Source organism: Vigna radiata, chromosome 4, assembly GCF_000741045.1.
Source record: "Vigna radiata var. radiata cultivar VC1973A chromosome 4, Vradiata_ver6, whole genome shotgun sequence".
NCBI lineage: Eukaryota > Viridiplantae > Streptophyta > Magnoliopsida > Fabales > Fabaceae > Vigna > Vigna radiata.
Window position 1 is genome coordinate 8,297,397 of NC_028354.1, and position 11,984 is coordinate 8,309,380.

The following is an 11,984-nucleotide window of genomic DNA, read 5'->3' on the forward strand; positions in this document are numbered from 1 at the left end:
ATATATATATATATATATATATATATATATATATATAGCTATCAAAACGGGTAACCCGGCTATATATATATAGCTGTCAAAACGAGTAACCCGGCTCGACCCGGTCCGACCCATCACGGGTTGATCACTTAATGAGTCAACCCAACCTGACTCATTTATTAACGAGCAAGAAAAACTTGAACCCGGTCCGACCCACCATGGGTTGGTGGGTAAACGGGTTGGTTCACTAGCCCATTTAATTACATTTTTTAAATATTGGAACAATTGACAGCCTTTCACAACTTTGTAAATATTGGAACAGTTGGAAATATTTATGGACCATGACATGACAACCTTTCATAAGTCATTATCTTTGTTTGTTTGCTACAGAACAATCTTCAATCTCAACCGCACAAGCATGCACAAAGCACAATAATACTATATTATATGCAAAAGTAGGAAAAATCAAACCAACCTGAATGTAGTTGATCATAACCCTTGGTCCTTGTTCTTGTTGTCTCCAAATTCACTAATAAAGATTTTCCTAATATCATAACAATTTCGACAATCAATAAAAAAAATATTAGTAAAAAAAAGAGAACCAGTACTCAACAACATCAACAAAAAATTAATAGTTTAATTTGTAACATGATTTCCCAAATTCAAAGATATCAAAAAGAGCTTGTTCAAATAGTGTATACTCAAATTGTTTAAATAAAATGAACAAAATCTAATACAAGCATGTCAGAACATGAAAAAATCATTCCATGTCTTCAAATCCCCATAACAAAAAACAAATTTGCAAACCTCTATTTTTGTCATTATAGGGTTTTTGAAAAAAAAAAAAAAAAGAAAGAGAAGTGAGAAAACAAAAATGTGGAGAAAAGAGAAGAAAAAAGGAAGGGTGTTTTACCTGCTCCTTGAAGAATTTCAGTGAAGTGAGAGTGAGAACACCGTCAAATGAGAGCAAGTACCGTGAGAGTGATTTGTGAGAGCAGAGAGAGGTTACTTTTTTGGTATACACAATGAGTGAAGGGAGTATTTTATTTTTTAGGGTTTCATAAATAAAATAATAAATTAAAAAAATAAAATTAAATAGGTGGGTTGGCGGGCCAACCTGGCTCACCACGGGTTCAACCCGCATGAGTCAGGTCTAAATAAGTCGGGTTGAAATCTGACCCGCATATAAGTGGGTTGTATTTTTCAAACCCAACCCGGCCCAAACCCGTGACGGACCGGATTGTCCCGCGAGTTGTGACCCATTTTGACGACTTTCTCTCTCTTTATATATATATAACTTCTATCTCATATAAGTCATTTATGACTATCTCTTTTATCTTCAATTAAGAAAAAAATATAAATATTTCTTTTTGTGAAGTCACTGCTTCCTAACATTTAAATGTCTCTTCTATATTACAACAAAGGAGTTGTTACAAGGAATACAAATTAGAATTTCTAGTGAAAGAAAGAAATATTTCACAAAGTGATGGTTTTATAAGGAAATAACAATATTATATGTCATGTAAGACATTTCTACAATCTAGCACTTAAACAAATTTGGATAAGGACACACATAATATATGTTGGTAATTTATATATAATAGTTATTTAGTTATGACAAATCTTCTATATATAGACATCTTGAATTAAACGGTTGGGAATGGAGTATTATTAGAGATGACAACGGGTTGAGTCAGACACGGATAGTGTCTACCTGCAATCTGACCTGTCGGATAAAATTCTACTCTTTACTCGATTCGTTACTCGCTGGATACCATGTTTAGAAAATATCCGCGAGTATTTTAAAACCCGCGGGTATTTTATACATTTTAAAATAAAATTTAAATAAAATTATATATATATATATATATATATATATAATATAATATAAATTAAATTAAATATAAATTACATTTTAATTGTAATTAAATTTAACTTATAAAATATAATTTTATTTTATTTTTAATTAAATTTAATTATATATATATATATATATAAATTATTTTTTTTATTTTTTGCGGGTAATGGATACCCGCCGGTCGAGTAGTATACTACCTATACCCGACCCATTTAGAAACAGATATTAAAATACCCGTTACCCGTTACCCGTTACCTGCGGATAGTAATATCCGTAGATAATAACTACCCGCAACGAATTTTATGCACGGATACCCGTGTCTGCGAATTTTTTTCCATCCCTAATATTGATCTTCTAGCATAAAGAGTAATATTACAAAATAATTACTATTTTTCAATAGAACATTGAAAACAAATTATAGCATCTTTTAGAAAACTCAATCAATTAAATTTAGGAATAATTTCTCATAATGTTTTTCTCTTTATTAAAAACACAATATGAACCATTTAATTTATTATTTCCTCAAATAATTGATTAATTAAATATGCATGATAGAAACTATCATAATCATATAATTGATTACACTACATCATTTTTTCTTTTGGCAACCGTTAAACTAGATCACATGTATTAAAATGTTCTCTAAACACAACATATGCAACATTTTTACATACGCAAACTAATGAAAAATAATGAGTTGATACTAACAATAATTGATTGTGTGTCGATAATGATAATTAATTATGTTAAGTTAAAATCAATTAGTTTGTTATATAACTCTTTTTAGAACATTTTCTAAAATCACTTAATTTTCAATCAAAGCTTAAGATACATATGATTTCTATTTTAACATGAAGCATTCCTGGATGCATGTTTCACACTCATTCAACCTTGAAAGTTGTAAGTAAATAATACGTAGTGTTTCATAATGAAAATAAAATATAAAATAAAATCTTTAATTAATATTCACACTAGTGGAAAAACGCTGTTTAACGTCGGTTATTTTGGGCTTTTAACGTCAGATCCCGAACTGACCTCTATTTGAGTGACGTTAAATGAGACGTCGGACCCTATAGGTCAGACGTCTGACTATATAGGTCAGACGTCTATATAGATGTCGGACTCTATAGATCAGACGTCTAATATGTCGTCGTATTTGATAGGATCTTTCTCCGCTTGAGGCCTCTCGAGTTGCTCCTAAGTCATGGTGATTCAAGTTTACAACTTTATATTTTAGTTGAAGAGAATGAATTGTATGTTCTTATTTTGTATTGGACGGTTTTGATAATGTAGTGGAGGGAATTGGAGAGTGCAAAACGCAAGAAATTGTCGTCCAAGAACGTTACCTAAGGACATGAGCAAAACTGCACAAAAACTCAATGAAAACGCATTTTAATCGGCTCAAATGAAAAATAATTCATCAAAGAGTAATGTAATCGGAGTAAAATTAATTTTAAACAGTGCAAAAGTGAGAAAACGAAGCTGAAAAACGTAGCCTGTGTAGAGAAAACACGAGGAAGATGATGAACAATGAGTGCGCGTAACTACTGTCTTGCGTAGTGTTTTAATGTAGACATTTAGATATCGGTTCCCCTTACAATAGACGTCAAAGTGCTTTAGAAGTCGGAGTGGCGGGACCAGACGTCTAAATGGAGTCTAAAAGTGACTTTTTAAATTTCTGTATTTAAGGTTTAGACGTCGGTTCCCAGAATAACAGATGTCTAAAGTGCTTTAGAAGTCGGAGTGTCGGGATCAGACGTCTAAATGGAGTTAGAAAATGACTTTTTAAATTTTTGGATTTAGGGTTTAGACGTCGGTTCCAAGAATAACAGACGTCTAAAGTGCTTTAAAAGTCGGAGTAGCGAGATCAGACGTCTAAATGGAGTCAAAAAGTGACTTTTTAAATTTCTAGATTTAGGATTTAGACGTCGGTTCCCCCAATAACAGACGTCTATAATATTTTAGACGTCGGGACTCTCCCAACTGACGTTTATATGTCTGACAGGTAGGTGAATAGCCATTAATTTCCGCCATATAGACGTCGGGGCCCCTCCTAACTGACGTTTATAAGACTGAAAGAAATGACTTTTCATCCACCTGTCAGACATATAGACGTCAGTTAGGAGGGACCCCGACGTCTAAAATATTATAAACGTCGGGGCACCTTCTAACTTACGTCTATATGACCAACTTATTTACGAAAATGCCATCGGTCATCAATATACGTCGTGGTTACCCTTAACCGACGTCTAAGGAGTGACGTTAAATAGCGTTTTTGCACTAGTGTCAAGATCCTTCATGAACTTTTCAAGATACTTCATGAACTTTTGATCATCTTAGGATTTAAATAAGCATATTTAGATAGCGTTAAGGTAGGTGAAGTGAATTATACTGCACTCTATCATAAAAATCTATAATTAACTGTAAAACAGTTCAAAAGAACTTAATTAAACTAAAATTAGTTCAGAATAATTGAACTATTTTTTAGTGCACTTATAGTATAGTTCAGTGAACTACTCTTTAGTTTATTATAATCACTTCAGTGAACTATTTTAACTCAAAATAATCATTCAAATTCAATATAACATTTACTTTCATTAAATCTACAATTCATATGTTAAGATTTCATAAACTATTATCTAATTATTTACTTCAGTTTGGGTTTCGGTTCATATTTAGGTTTCAATTTCATAAACTACTAAGATTTCAAAAACTATTATCTAATTTCATATACAAGCCTAGCTCGTAAGGCTCTTTCAATAAGATTTCGCTACAAAATAGCCTAACTAAAAGATAAGTTTACATAGCAAGTGAGACTAAAAGAAACCAATTATATGCCGTAAACAAACAAAAGAAACAAAAGAGGTTTTTTCTTTATCAGCAACAAAACAGGTGTTGAGTTAACTGTTTGGTAGTTGAAATAAATTACCTACCAGTGCAAAGAAATATCAATAGATTTCCAAATGAAATAGTTCTATGATATTAGGTTACCTATTATAATAGGTTATTTTTATCTATCATAAAAAACGATTTAAACGATTTTTTCACTAGTGCTCTAAACTAGTTCTCAGATATTGTACTATCAAGAATAAGAAGTTAGCAGCTAAAAAGAACGATGAACATATGACAAGAATGAGTAGTACTCAGATAAAGGTATACACGCAATGCTAACAGATCACCATAAAATTTGTACACTTTCCCTCTTGGTAATTGGTTTGTTTAAGGCACTGACATACCTCACAAAATGGTATAGCACTACAATTTAACACCTTCAACAATATGTTATTAAACATGATGCACCATACATACAATCATAAACAAAAATTGTAATCAAGAACTTGAAAAGAAAAAAACTGCGTGCTAAGATTTCTATCCAAAGGTGTCGACATGATATCATCTACTACATTTATCAACTAAATATCACTCATGATGTCAGTGATGTCAACAATAGCTACAGATTTTCCACAAAGGTCATTCCGTGTGTTTAAATAGAATTCAGAAGCTTTCAGCACAATAGACACAAAACCATCAAAGAGTGAAGTATAAGCATATTGGAGAATTTACCATATAACAAATATGAGAAGAGTGCAAGTAATAATTAAAATGCTTAAAGTACTATTGGCCTACATAGAAGCTACGAAATCAGAACCTAAATAACTAACAAGTTGTTCATAGATGTTAAACCTGCTAATGTTTTTCATAGATATTTTGCAAAAGGAGAAAAATAAAACAAGTTGTTATTTGTGTAGTTACATTTTTTCTACTTAAGTAAATATGTTTCTTAATCAAAATTAGTTATTACAATATGCAATGGTGAACAATAAAATTACAGTTGAATAATTGTGTGCCTTAAATTAGGAGAGTAGAAGACATCAAACTTATCATTAGTGTTTTTGTCAAATACAAAATTTTCCTTATTGCCTTGTCTCTTTCGGGATTAATCCTTCTTGAGAAGAAAACAAACTGATGAGGGAACAAATAATACTGCAATTATTAAACAAATGTTAGAGTAAAACCTCCCCTAAGTTCTTAATATTTATGCGATCTTATGAATGTTTTTTCTATAACATTAATCAGGAAACAAAACAATCTACAAGGGTCAAATCAAACCCATTTAGTAGTATAGTAGTGTAATGCAAATAAATGCAAAGAATTGAGACTTAATGAGAGTTGTTGGTGATGTGCTAGTGTCCTTGACCTGGAGTAGGACCATATTCTTTCATCCCTCCAGGACTTCGAAGCCTGTTAAGTTTGTGCTAGTGTGGTATATATGACACTCTTGAAAGGGTATCTTAATTTCAATTTGTATGGCTGAAGTGGCAACATGGAAGATCCTATTTATAGGGAAAAAATGTCTATTATATAGGAAAAAGGAACTGCGCTATTTCGAACCATGTGATACTACAAAAATAGTGAGGTTGGTTCATTTCAAAAATGAAATCGTTAAAAGTAATGATAGAAAAGAAAAAGGTTTGACCAATTGAAAATGATGTGTTTGATCAGAGGTCAAATTAATTTGTAAGATTGAGATTTTTACCAAAGATTTCATAAACAAAAGTCAATTTATGTTTTTATAGATGAAGATATATAATGTTTCATTTGACCTTGGAAGAAATCACCACCTAATTCATCACTGACTAAACTTATGATCAACCTTGCACGAGGCACTATTCGAAGTGCACTCAACAAAGTAGATGAAAAAAAAAAAAAATCCTAACATACCATCTCTAGTTTCATAGCCTAATTTGGTGTCAACTCTATATCTTCATATAGACATTCCAAACCTGTAGGACAGAAAGTGATTGCAATTTTGCAACATTCTAGATTGACAAACACAAACTATATTTTAAATCACGACAATATCAACACTAAGACAAACATACAAATAAAACTTAAAATAGAAGAGTCCATAAGCACACGGAATCACTTTCTCAAGGGCATATCAACAAACATATAGAGATCATAAGTTTGAGAAAACCTAGCCCAATGCAAATGATAAGTCAACTCCTACGAGAAAAAGATATCAAAAGTGGTAGCAAGAACGAAAAGCTTGAAGGCTTGTCGATCAATGGAAGGAACACCCATCTTGAATATGAAAAAGAAAGGACGTTGTTCCCACAAGAAGAAAGAAACCAATAAGCATAAATATTATGAATTTGTTAATAACAGTAGAGATTGAGAGACCTGAAAGAGCTATTGACGCTGAAGTGAAAAGAGAGTCGATGAGGAAGTCCCAGAGGACTAATCAAGGGAGATGGGAGGAGGGATGGATGGCGACAAAGAGGAAAATTGCAGCAAACTTTCGATAGCGGCACAAAATTTGTGACGGTGATGATAGAAAAAAAAATTATAATGGAGAAAATGATTCTGACACTCAGTTCACATAGTTAACTAGTTAACTACATTATAATTATTAAAGTTAAATTCTTTTTAACATGAACTATAAAATAATTTAATTAGGTTTTAGTAAAAACTAATTTAATTCTTTTAAGTATAATATAATATGATTAACTATGTAATTTAGTTACATAATTCAGTTTGCTGAATTATGTTCGGCCCTAGGTAGTGTATGATTAGGAGCTCATTTGGTTGCATTTGGGAATTGGTTTATGGAGGAATGAATATGGTCATGAGTATTATTGGCTTGTGGTGTTTTAGGACATTTATGTAGCTAGATTGCTTCATCCTCATGATTACTTATTTGGATTATAAGTAAAATAGTAATACTTTTAATCAACACAAAACTAAGTACAAAACAATGCAAAAGATTTTATACGCGGAGAGCAAATCAAATTCTTGTAAAAAAAATTAAAATTTGTTACTTTAAAACCTTTTTACTTTTTCTTTCTTTTTTCCATGTGATATTGTGTCAAGTTCAAACATTAAAATAAAGAGAGTTCATTCTTATCTATGCCATAGCCTTTAAGGGCTAAAATCATAAAATATGAATCCCCAATATTTGACGGATTTAGTACCTTGGGATAAAAACCAAAGGGCCAAGATTATTAAATGATTATCTCACATGCCAAAACAATTAGATATAGAGAAAATCCTCCTAACTAGTTGAAAAGAAGGAAAATTATGTTTTAGTCCGTCATGATGAGTATATTTATTCTATTACTTTGAATTTGAATTATATTAAGATTTTTATTATAATATATATAACTAGGGCAATATCTTTATTATTTTTTTAAATATAATTATTATTTTATAAAATGACCTAACCAATTAGTATATGAGTTAACCCAACCTAAATCAATTTAGAACGCAAGCTAAACGACCAGATTAAGCACGATCGAATTCAATTTAGTCACAATTCTTTTATCTCGGTCAGTTTTGCAGAATTCTTAAAACTGATACACCAATCAAGCTCATTTTGTAATTAATTGAAGATTAATTACAAAATACAATTAATCACAAAATGAATATTTCATAATATGCTCCAAGGAATAAAGGAAACGTCTAACAGCACTTTCCAGCTTAGAAATGAAAGATGAAGTGAAAACACTTGCAACTCAAATTGCAAGCATTCAAGAGCAAAAAAAAGTTTTGGTAATTTGATAACTTGAAGCCTTCTTGCAAGTTGTGAGGTGTAAAACTATTCAAATATAAGTCTACAACACGCAGAACGCCTTGTGCACCGAGATAATTCTTTAATCATTTTGAACTTTTGGTCTTCTTTTGTATAAATGTTAGAGTAGATTGTCATGGTCTGCAACTGTTCTGCATTCTCCATAATATATTCTACAAACCCTAACTCACCTTTCCAACCTTTGTAATTCTTAAAACAACATCTTCTAAGGTTTAACGAAATGCCCACAGGAACAAATCCTGGATATATCCAATCTGCTCCTTCACGATTAGCTATAGGCAAGGGATCAAGATACATCTGAAATCACAAAAAAAATAAATAATTAAATTTTATGACAACCCTTCGGATCATTTGTTCAATGTTTGCAACATGTGCATTCATGTTCTTAATTTTCCATGAACAGATTAAATTAAGTACAAATTAAAAATTAAATTTTTTACAAATTATTTTATTAATTAACTTTGAAATCCCTGAAAGACTCCGTCCGTCTTCTTGCTTCTACGTTTTAACAAACATTATATGAGATTTTATACGTGGATTCATATCTTTTGACAGTGTCTTAAGACGAACTAAGATCACGGGTTCAATTAAAAAAAAAATCTACTGATATCATCTAAATTTAAGTAAGTTAAAAAAAAACTAATTAAGCCTAGATTAATTTTAATGAATAAACCTATAATTAAAGAGAAATTGAAGGGCTAACTGATCAAACCTTGTCAATGACAAAAATTTGAAGGCTGGGGGAACACTTGAGCATTTGGAAAACCTCGACCCAGTCTTGAATAGAATTCACATAGCCAAATTCAAGGTGAATCAAATTTTTGAACACAGTATCCCCGCGGTTTGGATCCATGTCTTTCAATTTTTGGTCCACCTGTAGAAAAAAAAAAGGTTAATTTGATGAACAAGAAATCCCATTTTTCCTTCTAAACAAAACAAACGACAGATAAATCACTAATCACGTGTTCATTACCCAATCCAGGCGCAGAAACTGAACATTACTAACAACTCCCAACGGAACATCAATTTTCGGAACAGTTGCCCTAACCAACTTGGGCAAATACTCAAAACTCCCTTCCACCTTGCGGCAATGAATAAACATATCGAGGACTTCCAATTCCTCCAGATTCGGACTCGCACGAACAATCTGCGCGAAATCTCGGTGTTCTGAGAAATATAGGTTTCTCAGATGCATGATTTTGAGCAGAGGAAAATCAAAGGAAGGGATATTCTTAATGTGGAACTTTTCCAGCTTCAGAACGACGAGGGTTTTGCATGTGGGAACCGCGCTGGGCAAGTTGAACAAGTTTCCGACGCAGAGGTCAAGGTGCTGAACCCCTCGTTGCATCACCGTGTTGATCCACACGGTCACGTTGGTGTAGTCGCAGAGAGAAGAGCGAACTCTGAGGTGGAACGAACGCACCGTCTGATGCCAATCGCGCAAGAGGATTGCCACGTGTACGCACTGGACGAAGCGGGAGTAGGATCGGCTGGTTGAGTTATAGAAGTAGTCGGAGTCATCGAAGGTGAGAGAGGGACATGTGCGCCAGAGAGCGTTCCAGCGCTTGGAGAGGATGGTGGTGGCGATGGCGGCGGCGGTTGGCAGGAAAGAGAGAACGTGACAGAGAACTGCGTCAGGTAAATCGCTTATCCTATCGGCCATGTTTGGTTTGAGTGCAACAACCACAAAACCCTTTAACCTCAAACCCATTCTTCTTCTGTTCCTCCTTTATATAAGGACTTTCACGTTGAAGCAAGATTTTCAACATTTTTTTTTCTTACATTTTTTTTTTCTGTTTAATTATAATTCCAAAACGGGATTCAGTTAAGGACTGCATTGATATTTTTTACCATTGGAGAAAGATAGTAAAATATTAAGTGATCCTAACTTACTATGTATAGATTAAAGTTTAAGTGCTTAGTCAACCAACTAATCAACTCTTTATCTTTCTAAATTTTTACTAATTATAAAAATTTCTATTTAATGTTTAATATAACAAGCAATTATTATTATTATTATTATTATTATTATTATTATTATTATTATTATTATTATTATTATTATTATTATTATTATTATTAGCATCTGTATGTATATTTTAATAACATTAAAATAATACAGTTTTCCCAAAAAAATATATGCTTTTTGTAAGAATGATTTGGAAAACATTAAAACAATACAATTTAAATTAAATATAACTTTTGTAACGGTGATATTAAAAAATTGTATGTAAAACTTATTTTTAACTAGATAAATAGAAGACTTTTTTTTTTCAATTATTTACTTTATTAAATACAAACTTTTTTATTTATTAAAGAAAAAAAAAACTAACTTCAGATATCTGTCACAGTAATTTACAAAAGAAACCTGTCATACAACTTATTTACTCAAAGGTTTTAAGAAAAATAAGAAAATTATTGCATGGAATCACCCTTCTCCATTCATAGCAGTGTTTTAAAATAAATTATATAGTTAATGCTATAACTTGAATTTTTCATGTACTCTATTAAAATAATAATAATTATTATCATCATCATAAAATAGAATAATAAGAATAATTTTTTTATTAATATTAAATCCTCTTTCAATACATGTTATTTTGAATTTGTAAAGGAAATTCATAAAAAAATTATCTTTTATCATAAACATTTATACTTAAATTATATTTTATCATAAATATTTATCAATTATTAAATTCTTTTTTGTAGAAAAAGTAGAGAAAATTGTAAAATTCAATTTTTGTTGTTTTTTCTTTCGTTTTGGTTTAACCAAATTTTTTCATTTTTCATGCTATGTTTGGATTGACTTCTTGTGATCTTGATTATTTTCTATTTTTGGATTTATCTTTAGGTGTCATGAAATTTTAATCAATTTATTTTCATACCTCAATGAGTTCAACTTAACTGCAGTTGCACTAACAAACCTCAAAATATTCCAAGAACACTTATGCAACTAAAAATCTATTTTTAACATGTTTTTTGTATCTCATGCTAAATAAACTCAATTATAACAAATCTTAATTAAAATATTCTATTAAAGTACAAAAACTAATTAAGAATCCAATATTAAAGACTACAATGTAGGCATAAATATGCACTCATCAGGGTCTTATATTTTATTAGCCAACTTTATAAAATGACCTAACCAAGTAAATATGGCTAAGGGCATTGTTAAGACTCCAACAAGTGTACCAAATCGTTATCAAGTAATAATCTTGGTAAGACCAAGTATCGTTTCCCTAGAGACTCACGACATAAACAATTATGTGATTTCTTGATTAAATAAGACTTGAAAACAAAATAAAATGGTTTATAATGCAAAAAGTAAACATGAATGCAAGTGTTGATCAATTGACAAGAAAAATGCATAGGTGAATGATTTGTAAAATATGGAATGAATATGTTGTTGGGGGTTTCGATTTCTCCTATCCACTCTCATGTATATAAGAATTCTTCTTCTTCATTAATGTTAATGTCACTACCTACTTTACATTAAACCCGATGTCTCGGTTAAGAAAACATATCATTAATTACTAGTTTACAATGTCTTGTCTC

General features: G+C 31.2%; 1 protein-coding gene across 1 annotated transcript in view; it reads right to left on the minus strand.

The window, feature by feature from the left end:
* LOC106758313 (F-box/FBD/LRR-repeat protein At4g26340-like) overlaps positions 1-10,140 on the minus strand; it is an 11,800-nt gene extending 1,660 nt beyond the window's left edge. Inside the window, exons 1-3 of the mRNA XM_022780146.1 lie at positions 9,403-10,140; positions 9,142-9,303; positions 8,600-8,726 (exon numbers count right to left, since the gene is read on the minus strand). Coding sequence (XP_022635867.1) covers positions 8,600-8,726; positions 9,142-9,303; positions 9,403-10,140 — 1,027 coding nt within the window. The remainder of the gene's footprint in view (positions 1-8,599; positions 8,727-9,141; positions 9,304-9,402) is intronic.
* Positions 10,141-11,984: the final 1,844 nt, after the last annotated feature.